The 25,278-nt window shown below is 42.0% G+C and overlaps 1 protein-coding gene across 1 annotated transcript in view; it reads right to left on the bottom strand.

The window, feature by feature from the left end:
• The window catches only part of LOC140913609 (cytosolic phospholipase A2 epsilon), an 88,121-nt gene that overhangs the window by 10,524 nt on the left and 52,319 nt on the right, over positions 1-25,278 (bottom strand). Inside the window, exons 9-20 of the mRNA XM_073350336.2 lie at positions 19,905-20,041; positions 18,902-19,033; positions 16,210-16,250; positions 12,476-12,518; positions 11,790-11,858; positions 9,338-9,499; positions 9,113-9,190; positions 8,358-8,395; positions 4,169-4,304; positions 2,491-2,627; positions 1,530-1,752; positions 92-206 (exon numbers count right to left, since the gene is read on the bottom strand). Of these exons, the coding sequence (XP_073206437.2) occupies positions 92-206; positions 1,530-1,752; positions 2,491-2,627; positions 4,169-4,304; positions 8,358-8,395; positions 9,113-9,190; positions 9,338-9,499; positions 11,790-11,858; positions 12,476-12,518; positions 16,210-16,250; positions 18,902-19,033; positions 19,905-20,041 (1,311 nt within the window). The remainder of the gene's footprint in view (positions 1-91; positions 207-1,529; positions 1,753-2,490; positions 2,628-4,168; positions 4,305-8,357; positions 8,396-9,112; positions 9,191-9,337; positions 9,500-11,789; positions 11,859-12,475; positions 12,519-16,209; positions 16,251-18,901; positions 19,034-19,904; positions 20,042-25,278) is intronic.

Raw genomic sequence — 25,278 nt, 5'->3', positions numbered from 1 at the left:
GGGTTATAATGTTAGTGGAACTGGTTTATCACACAAAATGAATGAAGATTTCTTAAAATATAAATCACATACTCTAAAATATCACCATTACCTCTAAAATCTTGAGCACTGTAGCTGTTTTTGAGGTTGATAGCCATGTAAATGGGCAGCGGATTCTGGCCCTCACTCATTGCCTGTTGCTGATCCGAGAGTTTATGGTTATCTTTCTGTTTTTGAAGAAAAATAATTAATAGGAAAAAATGGATCTGCATTTGAACTTTTACAATGTAACGTCTGAACTTCAGCCAGGTTTTCTTTTATGCTCTCAACTTATTGGGATGTATACAAATGTTTGTCTAGGCTATTCCAAACTTGCCCAAAGTCCCAGGAACAGCAGCTATTCTTTGATGCTTACATGTTATTAAGAAATGTGATCAGTTTGATTGTGGATTCAAACAAGCACAGAGAGGGAAATTCATGGGAAGAGACAGGTGACTAGAGTGCAGCAGGGACTGGAGCTGTCTAAGTTATGATCATCTTAGGCAGGTTATGCTGTAATATTCCAGATATATATGTGCTCAGGTATGGCATTATAGTGGATCTGATGCATTAAATGTCTTTGCTTGTGAAAAGAAATTACTAGGAAATAACCTATTTTAGTCAGTTTTCAAATACTGTTATTTCTAAACAAAATTTTTTCAACCTTGTTAATGGCACTCATCCTAAGGTGACATTGCCTTAAATTTTTAAAACATTTTGGAGTTATTCCAGCCCCAAATGATTTAATAAATCCATGCTTTACTTCCTTAACTGTTCTAAAATTCTTTAGCAATGCATATAAAACAATAAGACCTGGCCAATATTTGGTGAATATGTTTGACAAATTACACCATTTTCCATCCAAAAAAATGCATTTGCCAAATACTTTTTTAAAAACAGATTCAACTAGCTGCATAGCTGATCAAATACCATTTGGCAAATACATTCCTCAGTGAGTACAAGTGAAATCCATACAACAATACATTCAAGGAATATTCTTTTCTGCAATTCAACTAGCTCTAAAAACAACACTGAAAGAATATAAATAAGACAGTATTACAAACACATACGAAACAAGTGGTCTGTGATGTAACTAGGATTTATGTCACCTTCTTGAAGCCAATTTTACAGTGTTAATTTAGTTTTCAACCAACAATGAATGTTTGAAGATATGCAATGTCCAAATAGGCATCTGAATTACAAAATGAATCCCACGGATTCAGATTTTTAAAAACAAAAAGTGTCAACCTAAGGCTGGCATGTTGGAATTTCTTGGCTCGAGCAGTTTAAGGTTCCATGGTACCCATAGGTCTGCCACATTTTTAAAGTGAGAACAGTGTTTGTATTTGAATATATAGTTGTATCTATCTACAACAAAAGATCCTAACAAATTCTTTGCATCAGTAACCCTACAGTATTGTTGGATGGGCCTCCCTTTCCAAGTTTATTTTCTGCGCATTCTTAGAGATAGAAGTTCATCAGGGCTCTGAAAAGAATGGTGTAGTCAATACCTCATCATGTAGTATGAATTCAACCATGAGCCCCCACAAGTCTATAAATGACGTGTTGTATCCTTGTTGGCACCGCTCTTTTAGCTCATTGTAATAGTACTTCAGACGGTCCAAGGTAAAACCTTTAATCTTGCATTTGGTCACATGCTTCCGAGCTTTATTGATCGCTTCCTCCAGATACTTCTGTGACCAGTTAGCATCTTCGTACAAGTTTGCCATAGTCCTGAGGAAGGGAGATAGGATGTTAAACAATAAGGGTAGGCCTACACTGGAAATGGAGATACAATTTCCAGCTTGGGCAGACATACTACCACAAACTCTTAGTGAGACAGCCTGCTAAAAACAGTAGTGTAGCTGAGGCTGCATGGACAGTGGGATGGGATAGCTGCCCTGAGTACACACCTAAGGTTTCAGATGGGATTGTTCTCATGGTGGCTAGCCCATCCTGCTGTCTGTGCAGCCATGGCTACGCTGGTAATTTTACTATGCTAAACCTAGCGCAGGTATGTCTACCCAAACTGGAAATTACACCTCCAACTCCACCGTAGGAAGGAATGGTCAGTGTGTATGGCCAGGATGTAAAATCCCACCCCTTCATCTTCCTATCTCCAATCCTAGCTGAAAGACAAGATTCAGTATGATGGATCAAGAGTATAATTGACATAATACAGAAAGGTAATAGATGTTTAAATAAATATACATTCTTAACAATTATTTGAACTCTACTTCTGAGATCTAAGACATATACAGTATCCACTAGGTGGCACAGGCAGTTGGTCAGTGTGACTGCCCACCACTTAGCTTATAGTATTTTTGTTCTCAGTGTATACATAGGGAAATATGTGGGTTTATTTTTTATCTATAAAGTGTCACGCAAACAAACAGTGTTATATAAATAATAAATAAATAAATAGTGGCATGCAGAAAGATCAAATACAATTGTTGCTCATGTCCAGCTTACCATGTAGTGCCCGATAAACCAGTGATGTAAGAAATACTGTCCAAGATATTCAATTTCTGAAGACCCAACAGGCTGCCATACATTGCTGTTAATGATCTTGTCCCACCCCCTGTTGTCGTGATTGCCACCACTGGCACCTGCTCAACACACAGAGAAGACAGGTGAAAAACAACTGAACGTCAGAAATAAGAAATGATTTGTATGAAGGATGGAAATGGTAAAGGCATGGATAATACCAATAAAAAATGTCAGTTTGTGAGCAATTACATAATTCATGTTAACTACTTCCATTCCTATCTCCTAACTGAAAGCTCATATTCTGTTGCTTCAGATTTGTTTCTTTTTATTATACAATTGTTGACCAACTCACTATATTAGAATTCTCCTAACGAGCATCACCTGGAAGTCAGCATAAAAATATAGCCATTGCCCTACCAGAACAGTTAATTAATCCATGATTCTGTCTCTGACACTGGTCAGTGCTTCAGAAAAATGCACAACACCTTATAATAATTGGAATTGTGCAGTACAATATCATGGAGGTGCTTCCTGACCCCAACCTGATCATTACTTGATGTCCTCCTTAATTTACTAAGCCATTTACTTCCATAACATCCTGTGACAGTGAGTTGCATGGCTAATTATATGTTGCGTAGAAAGGTATGTTCATCTGCCTATTTAAATTTGTTACCCTTTAATTTCATCATGTGCTCTGCTATTCTTTTGTCATGGAAAAGAGTAAATGAGTAGAGCTGGCTGGGAAACAGTTTTCCCGTCCCCCAATAATTTTTGAGAGGGCAAAATTTTTTGCAAATCAGTACCCCACCCTCCCACCCAAAAATCAGATTACATCAATAGAAATATTTTGTTTCAACAATGTCGGTTTTGTTTTGATTTTGACCTTTGCAAAAAAATCGTTAATTTTTTTTAGTGTAACTTGCCTAAAAGTTCAAAATGAAAAGTCATTTTGAACTAAAAAATGAAGTCAGCCAAATATCCCCCTTACAACAGACATATTCCCACCCTGCCTCCATCATACAAACTACCTCCACTCAGCAACCACAGACACTCCTCTAGTGTTTACTGCAAACCTCCTGCCTGACAAGCATTTCCTTGATACAAATGAGCAGTGTACAAAAGGAACCTGTAACTCATGACATCAGGGAACTGTAGAGAGACTACTAGGGCTGTAAAGGCTTACGTCACCTGGCCTGCTCTGCCCCACCTCACTCACCATACTGCTACGACAGTTCCTATGCTCCCAGTCTCTCCTTCCAGAGATCTGGACCTGCCCTTGGCAGGTAACAGGAGGGAGAGGACACCTGCCCTGCATGGTGCTGGGGGTGGAGGTGGGTGGCTGAGACCCAGTACCCTGGATATCCTCAAACTTTTGCCTGGGGATGTGTGGGAGGGAGAAGGTACTGGCAAGCTGTACAACTCCTAGACTCATTTCTCCCGCCAGTGGTCAGCACCTATCCAGGGAGTATCGTCTCTGTTCAAAGCTACCAATAAATGCAGCCTAATATAACTGATTAATCCTGGAGCCACTCACTGCACTCCTTGAAAGCAAATAATCCATTGCTTGCTTCTAAGGCTTCCTGACTACTCGGAAGAACCAGCTGAGCGCAGCACTACCATTGGAAAGAGGGGGACACCCACAATTCAGTTCCACACATACTTCATGGTCCTGCAGGTCCTCCTCTAGCTGGAGCACCTTCTTCACAGTAGCAGCAACATACTTCTTCCTTTTACACAGGAAAACCTGCTCTTCTGTGCACAAGTCAAACCCAAAGCGCACGTCCATGTCTTTTGGCCTGAAACACAAACTACAGCAAACGTCGTCGTCTTTGATTCCCATCCATCAACTCAGCAACGCCAAAAAGTGTATGCACATATATTATCACTTAGGACCTATATAGAGCAGACAATCAATAAACTCCATCATCAGACTTACACGACAGGCTATTTCCATACCTGTATAAAGACTGAGCAATGTAAGAAAGAGGGTGATATTTCTATTACCGGCACATGAGGAGCAACAATGTGGACAAAGGATAGGTCCCAGCATGTTTCAGGTTTCTTGCAAAAGTCACAAAGAAAATTGAGACAATTGGGGCATTTTTCATTTGCAGGGTCATTTTTAAACTCTTAGTATTTTTTCTGTGTCAATCTATTTCTCATCAAACCACCCTGAAAAATTCAAATAGCACTCCGAGTTTGCAGTTTCATCTTGTGTTTTTTGCCCTTGCAATGAGGTTGTTTACAAAATAAAGGTTTAGTGTTCCTGTTAAACTGAATTCTGCAACACAACCTTAACTGATACAGCTACCACTGCACCACATGGTCAAATTCTGCCCTCAGTTAACTCATGAAACCCCACTGACTTGTGTGCAGTTGTAGAGGTGTAGTACTGTGTATAATCTACTTCTAGTAGAAAACAGCTGGATAACCCCACTCTGTGTGCACTTCCTACATTGGTAATGAACGAGTATGCTATGCAAGGTCAATGTTCTATTGTAATTTGTTTATATTACATTATCACCCAAAATGCGGTAGGTGTTGCCTCAATATATGCATGGAGAGCTTGCAATCTAAGGCACAGATCCTGCAAGACCTCCCCTCCCAAGTAGACCTCCATGGCCATTCGGGCTAATATAAGTGTCTGTCCTTGCAAACACTTAAGCACATGGACAATTCCAATGAATTTCCTCACATGAGTAAAATTAAGCATGTGCTTAAGTGTTTGCAGAATTGGGAGTTAAAAGACAAAAACACAGATGGTGATTCATATCTGTGTGTTTGTCTTCAAAAATTGCTTCAGGATAGAATGTCAGAATTTCCCAAAAGGCTTTGGTCACATTGCCCTCTGGTGGGTGCAAACTACACAGGATATTAGCTGAAATGATAGTTCATGAGCATGGATGTTTCATGGGCGACTACTATAATTTTCCATTCCCAGCCACTTTTGCAAAGCACACATCATTCACTTACCAAGTTTAATCTTTAAAAACGAAGTCATTTAAATGATTTTCTGAATGTAAAAATGTGTCTGAATGTTTTCAGAATGGTCGGGAAAAAACCCTCAGACCCCCAAAAAGTCCCAAACAGCTGTATCTATTTTCTTCTGACTTTCTAATAAAGTTCACTTCTGGGTTGAGATTAAGCACACAGCTCTTCCTCCTTTCTAGAAAGCGGAAAAGTATAATTCATGTGGTCCTTTTTCTTTGCGAACTACAGTACTGTCAAGACCTGAAAAACATTTTTAAGACTGCAGTGACATATGCTTTACCATGTCTCCTCTGATCAAGTCTGACTGAATAATAGTCTATGAGATATTTCAGTTATAGCCAGATAGGAAACTCTTTTCCATCCTGCAAAAAAATTCAAGATTTTGAAATTTTTTCCCATCTTGAATCAGGATGAAGAGTCAGAATCTCAAAAATTTTCAAAAAACAAAATCTGAAAAAATTTCAGTTGAGGCACTTTGTTTTGATAATTCTGAAACATTTTGTTTAGATTTTTGACCTTTTCAAAAACATTTTTAACAGTACTATAATTAGCTTGAATTTTTAAACAAAAAGACATTTCAGCCTGGAAAACGAATTTTTCATTAAGAAAATGTTGAAATGAAACATTTCAATAATTTCAAACCTTTTTAAAAAAAAATTTCAAGTCAAGAAGTTTGCTGAAACAGAAACTTTTCATGAGAAAGGGTCCATTTCAATTAATTGACATTTTCCAGTGAAACAATGTTTCGTAAAAAATTCCCAACCAGCTCTAATTCCAATATTACATATAATATTAGTTTTACCTAGCAAGATTATCAGTTCATCTGAGGAGAAGGGAAGCATCAGTCAGCGTGTGTTTAAATTTCAGATTGCTGGCTAACCTCTGTTTTATGAGCCCCATGAAAATAATGACCATACTGGCCCAGACTTGCTCATGCAGAGGGAATCTTTGCTTAGCCAGCCACAGAAAGATTTCTCCAAGATAGGAGGCTTCTCCAGTGGTGTAGAGCCATCCTGGCAGTGCCTAAGCCACTCTCTCCCCTTGTCTAGAGCAGAGGGCATGGAAAGGGGAAATGGGGGATCACCAAGAATCCTTGCATCCCAGTGATTCCCAGCCGCCACAACAGCTCCTTCAGGCCATTGACACCTGGGTCTGACCTAGCTTAGAGCAGCACCAGCATTGGGAGACCACATAGGTGACAGTCACCTTTCCACCTTGCCCACACCTTGTGCTGGAAGACCTTCACCTGGACTCCAGAATCTGGCCAATTGTGTGTTATAATACAAACAACGTGTGCTCTTTTATGTTTGGTTGGTTTTTAAAATGCAGTTATTCTCCGAAAAGCAACTGCAGCTATGGCAGCATGGGATTCCATGTTTACTGTTTCAGTGATTCCATATCAAATGTGCTAAGTTTACAAGTAAAAAGTTTTTTCCCTGGCTTCTGGCCCTACAAATGCCTCCCGAAAGTCAAACTGCGTTCTTTTTTTCTTGTGCATCAGACCCAGTAATAAAGGTTCTGTCAGCCAAATTGTGCCTCAGTTACATCAGTGCAACCTCATTATCTTCACATTATGCTTTCAGTGATGCCTGTGCAGACACAACTGGTTGACTCTCAGTTAACATTTCCTTTGATGATGCATGAGAAGCAGTGGAACCTGTCTCACTCTCTCTTGACTATTCTGGGGGTAAAGTGGTGCCCCTCCCCTCCAGTGTCCCCCTGGACCAAAAATGGTGTAGGAAAGATCACCCATACTCTGGGAGTGCTAGGACACAGGCAGTGCCTCCCTTTCCAACCCCAACCAGGCAACCTCAGGGGACAACTGCAGACAGCTGCCAGCCAGAGACTCCAGCTGGTAGGCACAGAAGCTGTCAGCTTTGAAACACTACACATTCCAGTCAAAACTTTCACTGGCTGTTTGCTCTTGCTCCACCTCCCTCCTTGCGAACTCTTCACATGAGTGTCACTCCCACCTGACCCTCTCCTAGTCTGTCTCTCCTCCTCATGCCCTTCCCATTCCTTTTTATTTCCATTGAGCTGATCCCCTCCTAAGAAAACCCATTAAAAAAATCATGGAACTGACATGATGTTTGCTGCCACCACATTGTTCACTCCGCTTGTGTGTGATACCCTTCACGCACTCTGTCTCTGTCTTGTCTATTCAGACAATATTTCTCATTGTTTCCTTGTGCTCTCCCATCTGTCTGTATCCATCTGTCATCTCTTAGACTGAGATTGTAAACTCCTTGGGGCAGGGATTGTCTTTGTCCTAAGTTTGTACAGCACCTAGCTCAGTGGGGTACTTGACCATGACTAAGGCTCCTAGACACTGCGATAATACAATACAATGCATAATTGATTCTGTCAAGTTAGCAAAACCAAAGAGGAGTACACATTACTTTAGTCTCAAAGGTCAGCAGATCTGACTGACAACAAACAGGGAACAGACCTGACAAAAATGTGCCAATTGTACACAGTCACTTTCAACACCGAATCGTACTTTAAATGTTTGCAGAAGCTCTTGACATACTGTAAGTATATTTTTCCCAAAACAAAAAACAAAATAAAACACACACACAGAAGAAGAGGGCAGAGAGTTAAGCTGACAGTCATTAGCACTCTAAGGTTACGCCTATACTATGCAGCTTTTAGCAACACTGCCGACAAAAACTTCCATTCCCAATGAGCGGCATTAGCGTTGTTGGCCGGAGACAAAGCACTGTTCACACCAGCGCTTGTCATCCACAAAACTTTTATCTTTCAGAGGTGTATGTTTTTTAACACCTCTGAAGGACAGAAGTTTCGTCTTTCACTTGCCAGTGTAGATAATGCCTAAGAACCAAGATAAGATATCTTACCAGTCTTTTGCCTTCACATGCAAGTCAAATGTTTTGTCCTGAAAATTAAGAAAGTAGATAAATTACCATCATATTTTTAAACCTTCCTTTCTCTTAGAGTGAGTTTTGCCTGCTCTCCAATTAGCAATGTCTGAAATGTCTAATTATAGCATATGCTCAAATAACTGCAAATGTATTTGCAGATAATGGAAAAATGCAAATGTACAATGGATACGGTAATAAGTGGAATAGTCTCATTCTATTTGGAGGTTTATTGTGGCAGGATGTTAGTAATAGAATGCAATATTAATTGTTAGTTTAATAAAATAGCATGTGTTAGGTATTACTTCTCCCTTTATATTCTATCAATAAATTATGATTGTCTTCAATATAATGAAGAAAATCAACACCGAAGGAACTGTAATTAAAGAATGTATCCTGAAATTTCATTTTATCACCTACAATAATGAAAAGCCATTACCCCCATTTTTTATAAATGCATTCTGATACATGTGTGACAGAGGGATTTGTAGTCTTATAGATCATTTAAGTATAGAATCTTAAGGTTTCAGGTTTCAAATGGTTATCAGGACAAAAAAATTGATTGTTGCTATTTGGTACTTTAATAAGTAGTATGATGATTTTTTGAGCAATTTTTATAAACCTACATAATCAGCTACACTTTGCACTACAATTATCATGTTAATAACTTTCCCGTATTAGTAAAAACTTAAACATAGTTAAAATATTTATTCCAAGAGGTTTGCAGCACTCACCCTTACTATTGTTATTTTCTTTTGCAAAGGGAGTGAATTTAGAGGCAGAGGCAGGGATTCTTCTTTATCTGAGGTCTGCTCAATTAAAAGAAAAGTGGAGATGGTGGTGATTTATCACAAAGAGAAAAGGGCTAACCCTCCCCAAAACACATGAATTAGATGGATGATGTTGTTTACATTCTACTCCAAATGATATTTTCGTTAAGGCTAATGATAACATACAACACAGTAATGCATCTTCTTTGGCAGTGTAACATCCAGTTGTGTTTGTTTATTCTTGACATAGTGGAAAAACACGGAATCTCTATTCCTGAGACTGGAGTCAGCGTCCAATGAAATCTTCTGGGTTTCTTCATAGGATCCTTTGACTGTAAGTGTGAGCTCTTCCTCTGAAGACAAAAGACAGTGAACAAGGAGAACCTTAACTGTAGGTGCCCAGAAACAAACTTTGCATGACTTATACACTGCATTCACTGAGAAGTTCTTTGCATCGTCCTCATAATAGTGGTTGCTTAGTAAATCTAGAGACTGCCCCCAAAAGATTCTAAAATCCCATAACAAATATTCAGGTAAATGAGGATTCAAATAATTCAGTGAGTCACTGAGTAAGTGCTTTAATTGGAGGACTCTAACCAAGATTTAGATTAGAATTTAGATTAGAAGGAATGTCATACTCCTTATAAAAGCCAAAGGTCCTAATTGCAAATCAAATAGAGTGATTTATCAGTGTCTTTCTGTGATAACAGCTCAGTAGCAATGGTGGGGGACAGGGATCAGCATTCATGTCGCACTCCCTGACAATACCTGGCCCAGCCCAGGGAAGCTAATGATCCATCCAGCGGACCAAATTCAGTGATGAATCCTGGTCACGTGCCACCTGAGGCATGTTACACATACAGGAAGAAACAGCAGCAATGGTGGTGTTATAGCTGAAATGATCCTTCCATTCAGTGGTGCCAATTCAGATACTTCTTGGAGATGAGGTGGGGGCAAATTCCACTCCTTCCTCCCCTGGCAGGGATCCCATTCTGGTTCCCACTCTCACAGAGACCCTAGGTCTCCTCAGCCAGAAAGTACCCTGTTTCTTATCCACACAGCTCATGAGCCAGTGCTGCCAGAAGTCAACTTCTCTGCGGACTCCCCTGCACTTCACAGTACAGAAACAGACTTCCCACACACCAGATCGCAACACCCTTTGGCCTGTCTGCTCCTCAATCTGCATCGAGGAGCAGGCAGGTGAAATTTAAGCAGCATTACGAACCCATGTGACAGGTCACAACATCACTCACTGAAATTTGTCCTGGCAACCCCTCTATGTCTATAGAGGGGTGGCCGGGTCAAATTTCAGTGGCGTTGCAGCTACAGCAGTGATCCTGATTGCTTCACAGCAGCCCTTCTGATTTAGTACAGGACCACTGCTTAAAAATGCTTGAGCCATGGCCTCCCCCACTTCACAGCCTATGGAATTTTGAGCAAGAGCAAAACCTTGCACAGACGCTTGCATCCCCACGGAGATGCTGTCACTGTTCTCCTATAGGATCAAGACCTAAGCCTCTATATTTCTTGTCACTTGTAGTTTTCCCCAGAAATTACCTTTCAGACACAAATTTCCGATTCCAGGGCTCAGCAATAGCTAATCAAAGCATTTGGCTTTCCTCCCCCACCCCCCTGCTCCTATTCATGAACTGTCTAACAGGTAATGATTTTTCAAAAATTGTTCAATGTGTAAATCTTGGGAAAGAACCCACCTATTGAAATGTGTACGCAAGGAGTATCAGAGATCCCTGCTACATTAAACAAGACTGATTTTATAAACATGGGCCCCATTCCTGCAATAAGATCTGTTTGTGTGGATCCCCACATCCATGTGTAATCTCATATTTAAATCCTTGAGACACTTTATTTTTGCTCAAACAACTAAAAAAAAAAACCTTTAAAAACCTTTGAATTGGTATGTGCACAGGCCTAAATGAAGTCTACAGATTAGGCCTTATTTGCAGAAATTTAGTTATGAAATAATATTTAAAAGGTCAATGTCAGGTCAAGTCTAGCCCCAAATTTACATTTCGTACATAAAAGGTTCACAAAACCTAAAAACAACAGAAATTTTTCCACAATGTTTTGTTAAAATTTCAGCATAAACAGTATTCTTTGAATAAAGAAAAGGTGGTTGTGAGAGCCAAAATTTTAAATTTTCTGACTGTTGTTTGAGTCTCAAATGTAATGCTATTTTAGTGAGAGGGGTTTTTGGGCCTTTAAAGTATCATATGACAGTCAGTATCACCTACATAATCATAGAAATGTAAATGTAGGATTGGAAGGGACCTCAAGCGGTCATTAAGTCCAGCGCCCTGCATTGAGGCAGGACCATCCCTGACAGGTGTTTGTCCAATCTGTTCTTAACAACCTCCAATGATGGGGATTCCACAACCTCCCTTGGAAGCCTAGTCCAGTGTTTAACTACCCTTATAGCTGGCAAGTGGCTCCTAATATGTAATCTAAATCTCCCAAGGTGCAGATTAAGCCCATTATTTCTTGTCCTACTGTCAGTGAACAGGGAGAACAAATGAACACAGTCCTCTTTATAACAGCCCTTAATAATGGATTATTCATTTTCTAACTTTGATTATAACTACAGAATCATAACATATAAATAGCCAGTTAATGAAGAAATAACCTCACTTGTGGATTGTTGCTTTAGCTTCTTTGCCTGCCCATTAACTTCCAAACAGGAAACTTCACGTGACTGTAACAGAGATGACCAAATAAATGACAAAGAGTGACACAGATGGGGTTCTAAGTGAGTCACCGTGTTCTCCATTAACTCCTCTGGGTGATTAAGCAGTGACAACAAAGGGAATCATATCTAGTCCTTAGATGCAGGGACGGTGACAGTGACATATCGTTTCCATGTTGGGGAGTATAAAGGAGGAGAAAATAGGAGCATCTTACAAGTATGAACAGAAAAGTAATGTAACTCCTCAAGGGAGGGGGAATAATGGAATGGAAAGCTATTCAGATAGGGGTTTGTTTTTTTAGGGAGAATAGCTTGAGAGAAGCTGTTTGTGTGTGTTTTATCACTTTTAATAATTAAGCATTAACTACTTTAGGGAACAGCATAGGAGTAGTGACTAGCAAAATTCTCACGCCTGCATTAGGAGGTGGGAATACTGGGTGCTCACAGCTGCACCACTTTCAGTCTTTGGCAGAAGGTGACTCTGCTAGAATAGCAGAGAGATCCCAGCTATCCCAGTTCCAGGCTGTCTCTCCATAGGAGCGTGTGCTTCGAGCACCGGACAACACGTTTTCCCAGTGCTAGCAGTTGTGTGGGACAGGAAAGATCACAGGAAATAAAAGGATTACCACTAGTACTCCATTAGTAATGATGTTTTCAGGACAGTCCAGACTACAAAACAAAATTAAAAATACAAATGTCATGATTAGTATTATTTAAATGACTCTAAGAGTATCAGACACAGACTTTCCCCCTCAACATTTATATTGCTCATTTACATTTATTTATTTATTTTAACTTATAGATGTCCCAGAAGAGGGAATAGCACTAGAAGCCAGTTCTACCATATGGGTATTATGCAAGTTTCCACACACTTCTTTAACAGTGGAAAAGAGAAGTTGACCTTTAAAGCCCCTGATATTCCAGCCCTGGAACTGTGCCAAGCAGATGCTGTGCGCTGTGTCAGAGCATGCAGCGGTTTCTTACATACTCCATACTAAACCTCTGAAGAGTTTGAGATCATTAAATCGGTCTGAATGGTTCAAACCCAGGCCTCCATAGATGAAAACCTGATGCATTAATCTAAGATTCCATACTAGCACAATGGGGGGAAAATTTTCTATACTCGTTTTAAAGGTGAACAGCAAAATGGAAATGAAACTCAAAATAATGCCAGAGAGAGAGAGAGAGAGAGAGAGAGAAAGTAAAAATTTCCCCCTCTCTGATAAATAAGGCAATTCCTGATCTATTCAAGATATCATATAATGCATCATTCTTTGATATTACAGTTGCAAACTCACATTTCAGCCATGTAACTCATGTTATTAGTGACGTGTGGAACATAGTCATAATAATTTAGAGTCAGATCCTCAAGTTCATGTACATTGTTGCTCTATTGATTTAAATGACTTCCACCAGTTGAGAATCTGGCCGTTAAGTTTTAAATATGTTACCCAATATTCTTTCCTTTATCAGGCTAACTGTTATATGGAGATATATAGGGAACATGAGCAGATAAAATCAGAGATGGATGGTATGTTATTCTGGAGGGTGTGTGGAAATGCCACAACCTGCGCCCTACACATTCACAGTTACACAAAGCCTATTCCAGGAAATGGACACCAAAGCTCCTGATATTTGGTTCCTGTGTTAGTAGTTAAAGTTGTAGTTAGACAGATACTGTCATTACAGTCCTTGTTTCTGGCAGGGGTGAGGAATTATGTTGTGTTTAATAAATACAAGATAAGATGGATTCCTAGCTAGATAAATATGTACTTTTTGAACTCTTTCATAGGAAGACCTGGCCTTCCCATTTTTCAATAGCTGCCACACACAGCTCAGTGGCCTCTTGATTCATGAGCCTACTCTGGACCTGATTCTGTTCTCAGATATGCTACTACAAATCTGGAGTACATGTACTGAAGACCATGAAGTTACAATGGTATAAAACCTGGGTGAGCTCAGGATCAGGCTACAAGTCTGGGTTTTCATGTCACCTGCCTCATCTCCTGAAAATTCCACTGTCCTGTGAACATGGTAAAGCATCCTTTCTAACACTTTATTGGAATAAAGAAACAATTATGAGTCCCAAAGCTACTTTGTCTGTCCCTCTCCTTCACTTTCACTCTACCCAGAACCTTGCTCAGTCCCACATCATGCCTGACTTCCTGCTTCAGATTTAAAGAAACAATATGCATAAAGCTTCAGAAGCCACCATCCCCTGTGCCTGATGCTCTGATTTCCTTCTGCAGGACCCAAAACAGCTAACTAATGTAATCAGCTGCTCTTAGCACCATAGGGGAAACGTCTAGAAATAATATACCAGAGTTAAAGCAACTAAGGACTGTTTATTTACTAAAAACTGCAAAAAACATGCTTTCACCTTTTGCGATAATTATCTTTTAACATTCACATTTTACACAACTTTTTGTACATCTATTTACATTTATTTCTTCTATTTTACATGTTTTTTAAAAAATATTTTCCTTCACATTTCCAAACAAGGGAGGTGGTGTGTGTGACATGAAAGCCTTTGGAGGGGGGCTGAAAGGCCTTCAGTCTTCTAGGAACTGCAGCAGAAGCACCTCCTCAAGTTGGGATATCTGAAAGACAGACAGAAGGAAGAAAAATGTCAGAGGCAACAACCCATTGGGCCCTCGAGGTCCCTACAACCTCTTTATACACTGACAGTACCTTTTGGTTTGCCAGGATCTGCCACAAGTCCTTGCCTGCCCCCTGGTATCAGGGCCTAGGCTATATTAGATCACGGAGAAAGGGAATATTGGCCAACCGAAGCCACCCAGCCAGCCTGGATCCTATCCCTTCAGCACCTCGCACAGGGTTGCCCTGTTTCTGGATCCTACCAGTGGAAACATGAAAGAGAAAGGAAACATGAGTATTGATTAAACACAAAGTTTAATACACAACAAAAATCAACACAAAAGAACCACCTAAATAAAAATGACTTACCTCCTCAGTCACTGCTACCCAGGGGCAAGCAGTTGTCACCCACACACAGGCCTGGGCTATGGGCCCATAGGCAGTTGGGCAATGTATCTGCCATGGCTTGGCTCAGCTGTTGGTGCAAAGGCAGTCTGCAGGTAGGCACATGCACAGCTACTTGGGCTGGTCAGAACCAAAGTATCTGGTTCTTGGACCGTACTATTGGTATTGATACTAAAAAGTGGGGCTCTGCAGGTAGTGGTGTAAGGAGTGGAGGCAGAAGGCTAGCGAGGGTTTTCATCATAGTAACAGAAACCAAACAACCAAAATCTTTTCTTCCCTTTAAATCAAAGTTAATTGGAATGAGTGCATAAAATGATTTTCATGTTGCTGTCTGGTGATGAAATAGTATGGAAAAGTCAAATAAACATTTTTTTAGAAGTCAAAAGGCATATCTTTCCCACTGATGTCACACAGCAGGCCAGACTCGTGAAATCAACAAAGGAAAATGTTAAAGGATCACTGTAATGTGCTGCAACCACCTTTCTGGGCCTGTGATTACACTTTCTAAATAAAGTTATTATTAGAAGATCTTGGTAAGAAAGTAACAGACCCATACAAGTAAGCTTTTCTTAATAGGAATCAACAAGACCTTGATTTAAGCTGGGGAGACAACAGTCAATAATCACATCAGGCAAAATTTCTTTACATGAACGATGATTAAGGCTACGATTATGTCCCGGAGGTCACGGAATCCATGACTTCCATTGACCTCCGTGACGTTTTCTGCCCAGGGGCTGGAGCTCCCAGCCAGTTCTGCCCCCATAGCTCCCAGCTCCCACCCTGGTGGGGGGACCCCAAAGCTGCCCAGACATGGACCCTACGACAGACGGCGGGGGGACTCCCCACAGCTGCTGAGCTCCGGCGGCCAGCCAGCACACCCCGCAACTGTCCAGCAGCAGCAGCCAGGGCCAGCAGCTGGGGGACTCCACAGCTCCCTAGCACCGCAGCAGTGGAGCAACGGGGAGCCCTAGAGCAGCAGTGGGTGCTGAACCCGCCTACCCCTTTTGTCAGGGATATTTTTAGTGAAAGTCAGGGACAGGTCATGGGCTTCTGTGAATTTTTATTTATTGCCCGTGACCTGTCCCTGACTTTTACTAAAAATATCTGGGACAAAAACTTAATCTTGATGATACTTACATTACATGACAAGCTACCATACTCCAGTATGAAAATAAGTTTTGTACATCGTTCCACTCAAGAATCCATTAGAATTTGGAAAGAAAATTCTGTTGGGTCTGAGTATTCCTTAGGAGGCAGCAGACACATGGAGCACATTCCCCATTGCCAAGTTATTACTTTCCAAATTGTTTTTTTTTCTACCAGTTAGAGAGTCTATAACATTCAAGGTTTTACTCACATGTTCTGCAATATGAACTCCACCTCCAGCTCCTCCTGTTCCTGAAAATCAAAAAGAAGTGAATGAAGTCAATATGCAATAACCCTTCCCCATAAGGGTAACTTTGTGGATTGTATGAGCCTGGATCCACAGGTGTACAAGGAGACTGTATCGGCAGGAAAAAATTAGCAAAGGTTACTTTGAAAAAGATCCTTGCGCTCCAGTGGAAAGGAACATCACTGAATGAGGAAGACACATTCTTAACTCTCCTAGCTAACATATCTAGCACCTTACCACAAATGCCATCATTGTTAATTGGACATAAGACATTGGGCAGATCTATTTCCTGCCAAACACCCACCACCCCCACTATATTCTTCTTCTTCTCTGATTCCCATCCATCAGCTAAACCACAATGATTAAGCCAAATGAAGACTTTCCACCACTTTCTGTCTTGTACCAACTTCATGGCTTTCTTCACCTTTAAACCTTTTTGTTCCATGTCTAGTCAACACATCTTCTAGTCTAGTTCCTTGCACTTTGGTATGTATCACCATGTATGGTATCCTTTCCAAGTCCATTCTTGATATGTGTTCAAGCCATCACAGTCATCTTTCTTGAATTTTCTGTAGTAGCATTATTTTTTGCCCTTGCCATTTTCTTATCACTCCACTTTTTATTTTCTGTGGTCTTGAAATTCTTGGTATGCCATTCAGCTTCAGCCAGTTCATATCTTCAGTCAATGACTTTCGTTCATCGGCTTTCCTCATACGCCAGCATTCTGACCCAGGCAGCAGTAATGGCACAATTCTCTCATATATGCTGATTTTCGTTTTTGTGGAAATGTGTTTAGCTTTCCAGATCTTAGCGCTTTCCAAATGCAGGAGCAGTTAGACTGATGCTGCTTCTTCTGTCATCTTCACAAGTCCCATCCTTTGATATTAGTCTTCCAATGTACACACCTTTTTTCAATTGTTCTAATTCTTTGTCTTTGACTTTGATCTTTTCCTCTTGTCTTCCAGTTGCCATAACATTTATCTTCTCTGTGCTGCTCTTCAGTCCAAATTTTCTGCTTTCCTGATCTACCTTGTCAGTTATTCTCTGTAAATCCTCCTTGATCAATGCTATGAGGTCAATATCACCTGGGATTCTAAGATTATTCACTGTCCTCCGATATAACATGACTTCTCCCATTTCATCTCTCAGTTGTACAGCCATTGTTACTTCCATATCAAGTTGAACAAATCTGGTGATAACAAGTCTCACTCCTATGGCCATCTTGAATCATTCTATCAGCTTCTTGTCTACTCTCACTGCACTCATCTACATACTGTAGACCAGGGTAATCAATAGGAGGACCACAGGCCAAATCCTGACTGTTAGACACTTTTGAATGGGCCCCCAAAATCTTTGTATTTACTTATTATCTTTTTTAATTATTATTTTCTCTGGAGTCTGGATCTTGACTATACCTTGACCAAGAAATTTGGACCTTGCCAAAAAATAATTGACTACCCCTGCTGCAGACATTTTCTATCACCTTGATCAACTTTTCAGAGATGCCAGACATTCCCAAGACTTGCCATAACCCTTTCTGGCAAATGCAAGTTTGAAGTTTATAAAGTTGTTGTAACAGGTTTGGTTCCCATAGAATATTCTATTTCTTCAATACCTGTCTTATTACAAAGAGATGATTTATTGTACTCTGTCCCAGTCTAAATCCACAACCTGTTCACCTGCAAGCATCAATTCCACATAGCTCTTCATTCTCTTCTGCAAATCTTGGTGAATGCTTTTCCCAGCACAGTCTTGTCTGTGAATCTTGTTGAATAGTTGGTGCATCATCTTTACTATGTGTTCCTCACCTACTTGCAGCAGCTCTACAATTATATTGTCACTCCCTGGCACCTTTTTGTTTTCAGCTTTCTATCAAAATCTTTTTTTCTTCTTCTAAGAATTCTGGCATCTGCTCTCCCTCATTAGTGCCGGGAAGCTTCCCCAGCACTATTTCATCACCTGTGTTCAGTACGTTGTACAGCTCTTCAGAATAGTCTTTCCCCAGCTATATATACTTTGTAAATTATCAGATAGGAAAATTCTTTGAAATACTGGGCCCAATTTCCAAAACAAAGCACCTAATCTGTATGCTGAAATCATGCCCTGGATTGCTTGAATCAACATGTAGGTGCCTTGGTGCCAATGTGAACATCCAGAGGTGGTATTTGGCTATTCTACTTAGGCTGCTCATGTTTAAACACTGAACTACCCACGTAAAAATGATCAGCTGTTTTTTATACCAGTTTAATCCAAATTGTCTGGAAAGTCTGAGCAAACTAATTCATGGCAAACAAGTTACAACAGAGTAATTCTGAATAGTGCTTTCAGGTGCTCATAATCTCTGCAAAGTTCAACCTTTGCAAGTCAGTGGAGAGATTTTTTCCTAGAAAAAAACAAACCTGACCAACTGTATCAAACCACCCTCAACTTCCACTGGTCAAGAATGTTGAAATTCTGTCCAAACTCTTCATTATAATCATGGCGGAATAAATTTTCAAGCAGATTTTTCCTGTAACAATCTAAGAAAGATTGATAGATGGAGGGGGGCAATCCAATCCACAGGAAGGACCAATAAAACACAGTACAAGAAGATATTTAGAAGGAAAACCACACAAGTGTCTCTTCCTTCAGTTCTCTCTATGATTTCATTGCTCACCTGGGGATTCAACACAAACTTCACACGAACTTTATAGCCAACTTGAAGTTTAGCTATGTCAAAAAGAACTGTGCAGAGTTCATCATCTTTGCTGAATCTGTCTTCATCACAGACTTTCAGCTCCAGAATGTTCTGGGAACAGAAGTAAAGGATTTTATAAATTATATAATTTCAAAGAACCCTGTTAGTAGGAAATCCTTGAGGCTATGCATGTTTAGGCTGTGCAGATAGCGCAAGTAGTAAAAGAAGGACTGGGAGAAATGAGAGAGTAAGACAGAATGGGTGATGACATGTTACGCTTATTCTGCTTTAAAGAAATAAACTGAGTAATAAGGGGGGAGGGATTGTACCCTCAGGCCATATGTATATTTCTCTAGAGTCTGATTCTGGGCCTATGTAACTATAGGGTTCTGAGTGAGAATAAAACATTGAAAAATGACCTAAAATAGTATTTCCATGCTTTAAAATGTCTCTGTTTTTAAGTCTATTATCTTGGTACCTTGTAGGACTAGAAGTTAGTTATGGGCCCCAGTAGGAGACTTAGAAACTTTCCCTTCCAATGGTGTAGGATGTTCACATTTAATCCTGCAGAATTCAAAGATATAGGACTTTACATATTCATAACAATGTTATGGCTAGGAAAGCAGTCACTGGCCCAGGATTGAATTTTGCCTGTCCTAGACCTCAGATGCAGGTAGTTTTCTGGGGGAAGGAGGAGGAAGCATTTTTCAGATAGGTTGACTGGAAAATAAAATGGCTGCACCTTGAAACTGTCCAGGAGTTGGGAATGTTAGAATATGTCCTTGGGGAGATGAATTAATGGGCACAGGACAGGTGAGATATGCACACATCCCGTTAAGGGTCCTTCAAAGAGTTCTAGTAAATGAGTGGGTATTAATTGTAGGGTGAAGTCTAAAGAAATTCTGGCTCAGTTTAGATCTGCAGGACCTATTTGGAGAGGTTCAGATCCCTGACAGGAATGGGGAACTCTCGTGGATCATACCTTAACACGACTGTCAATCCTGTAGGAGAAGGTTTCATTCCAGATTGGATTTTTACAGTTTTTGATTGTTTTGGTCCGGACCCTTTGAGTTGAGGCAGTCGGCAGCCACAGTTCCACATAGCAATCAGACTGGCTTACTGTATAAAAGGAGGTAAATTATAAGTGAAGAGTCTACCCCATGTGCAGTATCACTGAAGGAATTAGTGCATCAGACTCATTTAAAACTTTGTTGACGTGTAAAGAGAGAGAGTATAGTAGTTGATTTCTTCCCAAGTCTTTCTGAGACATGCAGCCCAGAAAGAGGAACAGATAGCACAATAAAGCAGTATATCCCCAAAAAAGAGAAACATCCTTGTGAAGGCATAAGGGATACCATTCCTCTGGGGTCAGCGGCCTGCAGCTGGCTGGCTGATTAGGCCCACCTACTGCACCTGAAAAAGATCTGGAACTTAATTAGCTGACCCTTATAAAAGAGGACAGCAAGAAATAGAGGGTGGACTGCAACACCTTCCAGAAAGCTGAGAGACCAGGAGCCATCTCCCAATGGACTGCTACTCGAGATATGCACTACAGAGAGGTATTGCTCCAGAAATCAAATGGACAGAAGGGAGTGTGTGGCCTTCATTGCTGAGGCTCTGAGGTAAGAGCCAGGAAATATTGGTTACTGAAGTTGCTGGCATGAGAGGGAGAATTGAGGGAGGGACTACTCGGCCTGCACAGAATTTTGAGGGAAGAGTCTGCAAGGTTTTGATTTCTTTGTTAAGTAGGCTTAAATAAAATAGCTAACCCTGCTGGAAACTGCTTCCCTAGATTCCTTCAGAGAGCTCAGACAGAGTTAACCCAGGGAGTGAGCTGACTCAACAAGAGCAAAGTCTGGTCTGGTAAGAGGCAGGTGCTATAAGATAGGTCCCCCAACCGTTTTACAATCCACTAAACACACCTCTAGGCCCTTTTCCTGCTTCTATATATCTAACTAGCTTTTTTTTTAAAACATTTTTAATCAGAAAAATAATTATGTGCAAACACCTCCACATACACATACATTCATATTTACGCAAACCACTAAACTGTGTGTGTGTTAAAGTTGCTTTGCACATAACATACCTTACACAAAACTATAAAAGCAAGGGAATGAAAAGTGAAGGGATCTAACAGTATATATTTTCTACTCCTCCTCCTCCCAGAGAGAGAGACAGACAGACAGACTCCACCACTGGAACAACCATCATATACCACTGACAACACATATCACATGGCTAACTCTGCACTAGTGGGGATGCGAGCCTTCCCGCACTCCCTTCCCCAAACTCAGCACCAGACCTGACTGAAAATTTTTCACCAAAAATTGTTTTAGATAAAAAATGGAAATTTTCAACAAACTAAAACCAAAAATGCTTGGTTTTCATTTGTTAAAAAACAAGAAAATTGTCAATTTTGCAGCAAAAACAAAATTGAGTGATAAATTTTGACAAAAATGGAACTATTTTTCAAAAAGTTTTGTGGGAAATAAAATGCATTTCCTGACCAGCTGTACTCACCACCAAAACCACTATATGCAAACCACACTTCCCTCCTACCATCACTTCTGCACAGATCTGAACAGAATCACCTGCAATGAAAACTCGTTTAAACTCTAGGAGGGGTGTGGGAGAATCCTGCAAGGTATCTTCAGCGAATAGAAACTAAAGGTCAATAATTAACCAATCTGTAAAGATACCATCACAGTGGTCCCTTTTGGCCTTATAATCTATGAATCCTCTAGAGTAACATATAACGTAATTATCACTCAGGTGTGGGAACTAAGGGTGCAGGGAGTACTGCAGCACCCCCAGATTTTATGCAGGGTCCCCGCTGCCATGTATACACACACACACGGGGTCCCAGCTGCCAGTCCTGCACCTGGAACTCTGCTCTTGGCCCCGCCTCAGCCCCCTTACACCTGTCTGAGTCGCCCCCTCTGGGAGACACGGCCTGCTCCTGGCCCCAGCTCGGGGTCAGGGGGGAGGCAGACAGGGGCAAGGGGGCTCACCCCCCACTATTAAAAGTGTTCCAGCACCACTGTTATCACTCTCTCACCTTAACAACACTTAATAATCACTCATCTTGATCTCCGCACAAGACCACACAAGTCAGAAGAGGCCAAGCTAGTGAACACAGGGTTAACCCCTGCATCATGCTCTCATCTTGTAACACTTTGTTGCTGGTATTACATATAATTCTTTTTGTGCCCAAGCTCAGGGTATTTCCCTTCTTTGTCCTTTACAAGATGCTAAAACTTTAGATTATTCCACCTTTAAAACCTGAGAATAAGACGTGCCTGACAGTGGTTTGACAGTTACATTACCAATGAGGCTAGGGTGACCAGAGGGCAAGTGTGAAAAATCAGGACAGGGGTGGGGGGGTAATAGCTACCTAGAAACAGGGATCCGGCCCCGGCCCCTCAGGGCTTTGGAACTGGCCACAGGATTGCCACCCCCATGGCGCAGTGGGCCCCGCTCCAGGAAGCGGCCAGTACCACGTCCCTGAGGCCCCTGGGAAGGGGGGGCAGAGTGCTCCGCGCTGCTCTTGCCTGTGAGTACCTCCCCCAAAGCTCCCATTCCCCAGGAATGGGGATCCGCGGACAGGGGGAGCTTTGGGGGAGGTACCCACAGGCAAGTGCAGAGCGCGGAGCCCTCTGCCCCCACCCCTAGGGGCTGCAGGGATGTGGTGCCGGCCGCTTCCCAGAGCGGTGCCGGCAGGCAGGGAGCCTGCCCTGACCCTAGCGTGCGCTGCTGCCACCCCAGAGATGCTCCAGGTAAGTGGCGCCGGGCCAGAACCCAAACACCTCCTGCACCCCGCTCCCCAACTCCCTGCCGAGCCCCCTGCCTGCACCCCAACCCCCGCCACACCCCCCACTCGCTCCTGCACCCCAACCCTCTGCCTTGAGTCCTCTGCTGCACCCCAACCCCCTGCCCTGAGCCCCCCCCACACTCTGCACCCCTCCCTGCACCACTGCCCTGAGCCCCCTCCCACACTCTGCACCCCCTCCTGCACCCCAACCCCCTTCCCTGAGCCCCCTTGTACACCCCACATCCCTCCTCTGCCCCAACTCCTTGACCTGAGCCCCTTCCTGCACATCACATGCCGCACTCCCTCCCACACCCCTGCCCCAGCCCTACATTCATGGCCCTGCATACAACTTCCCCACCCAGATATGGCCCTCAGGTCAAAAAGTTTGCCCACCCCTGCTATACAAGAAAAAGCCCCCAAAATTGGGACTGTCCCTATAAAATCGGGACATCTGGTCACCCTAAATGAGGCAAGGTGGATAAGGTGATATCTTTTATTGGACCAACTGTGAGTGAAAGAGACAAGCTTTTGAGATTACACTGAGCTCTTCTTCAGGTCTGAGAAATGTACACAGCTAAATAAAAGATGAAACAGATTGTTTAGCATAAGTAGTTAACACATATTTCAAGGGACCATTCAATGTGAAGTGGCTAATTAACACCTCTGCAGTCATAGTGGTTTTGTAGATCATTACAACAGAGACACTGGATTTATGGCTTAAGTCCATGACTTTTTAGTGTCGAGTGGTTGTTTTAACTACTCTTGCTAAACAATCTGTTCCACCTTGTATTTAGCTGCAACATTCTCAGTATATTTTCCAGACCTGAAAAAGAGCTCTGTGTAATTTTGAAAACTTGTCTTTTACCAACAAAAATTGGTCCAGTGAAACAGTGGTTCTCAACCTGGGGGCCACGAGCAGGTTTCAGGGGGGCTGCCAAATAGGGCCAGCGTTAGACTCGCTGGGGACCAGGGCAGAAATCTGAAGCCTTGCCACATGGGGCTGAAGCCCAGGTCCCTGAGCCCTGCCACTCAGGGATGAATCATAGAATCATAGAATATCAGGGTTGGAAGGGACCCCAGAAGGTCATCTAGTCCAACCCCCTGCTCGAAGCAGGACCAATTCCCAGTTAAATCATCCCAGCCAGGGCTTTGTCAAGCCTGACCTTAAAAACCTCTAAGGAAGGAGATTCTACCACCTCCCTAGGTAACGCATTCCAGTGTTTCACCACCCTCTTAGTGAAAAAGTTTTTCCTAATATCCCATCTAAACCTCCCCCACTGCAACTTGAGACCATTACTCCTCGTTCTGTCATCTGCTACCATTGAGAACAGTCTAGAGCCATCCTCTTTGGAACCCCCTTTCAGGTAGTTGAAAGCAGCTATCAAATCCCCCCTCATTCTTCTCTTCTGCAGGCTAAACAATCCCAGCTCCCTCAGCCTCTCCTCATAACTCATGTGTTCCAGACCCCTAATCATTTTTGTTGCCCTTCGCTGGACTCTCTCCAATTTATCCACATCCTTCTTGAAGTGTGGGGCCCAAAACTGGACACAGTACTCCAGATGAGGCCTCACCAATGTCGAATAGAGGGGAACGATCACGTCCCTCGATCTGCTCGCTATGCCCCTACTTATACATCCCAAAATGCCATTGGCCTTCTTGGCAACAAGGGCACACTGCTGACTCATATCCAGCTTCTCGTCCACTGTCACCCCTAGGTCCTTTTCCGCAGAACTGCTGCCTAGCCATTCAGTCCCTAGTCTGTAGCTGTGCATTGGGTTCTTCCGTCCTAAGTGCAGGACGCTGCACTTATCCTTATTGAACCTCATCAGATTTCTTTTGGCCCAATCCTCCAATTTGTCTAGGTCCTTCTGTATCCTATCCCTCCCCTCCAGCGTATCTACCACTCCTCCCAGTTTAGTATCATCTGCAAATTTGCTGAGAGTGCAATCCACACCATCCTCCAGATCATTTATGAAGATATTGAACAAAACCGGCCCCAGGACCGACCCTTGGGGCACTCCACTTGATACCGGCTGCCAACTAGACATGGAGCCATTGATCACTACCCGTTGAGCCCGACAATCTAGCCAGCTTTCTACCCACCTTATAGTGCATTCATCCAGCCCATACTTCCTTAACTTGCTGACAAGAATACTGTGGGAGACCGTGTCAAAAGCTTTGCTAAAGTCAAGAAACAATACATCCACTGCTTTCCCTTCATCCACAGAACCAGTAATCTCATCATAAAAGGCGATTAGATTAGTCAGGCATGACCTTCCCTTGGTGAATCCATGCTGGCTGTTCCTGATCACTTTCCTCTCATGCAAGTGCTTCAGGATTGATTCTTTGAGGACCTGCTCCATGATTTTTCCAGGGACTGAGGTGAGGCTGACTGGCCTGTAGTTCCCAGGATCCTCCTCCTTCCCTTTTTTAAAGATTGGCACTACATTAGCCTTTTTCCAGTCATCCGGGACTTCCCCGGTTCGCCACGAGTTTTCAAAGATAATGGCCAATGGCTCTGCAATCACAGTCACCAATTCCTTCA

This window comes from Lepidochelys kempii, chromosome 6, assembly GCF_965140285.1.
Source record: "Lepidochelys kempii isolate rLepKem1 chromosome 6, rLepKem1.hap1, whole genome shotgun sequence".
Lineage (NCBI taxonomy): Eukaryota > Metazoa > Chordata > Testudines > Cheloniidae > Lepidochelys > Lepidochelys kempii.
The sequence above is the reverse complement of the archived record's forward strand: the minus strand, read 5'-3'. Positions and strand labels throughout refer to the sequence as shown.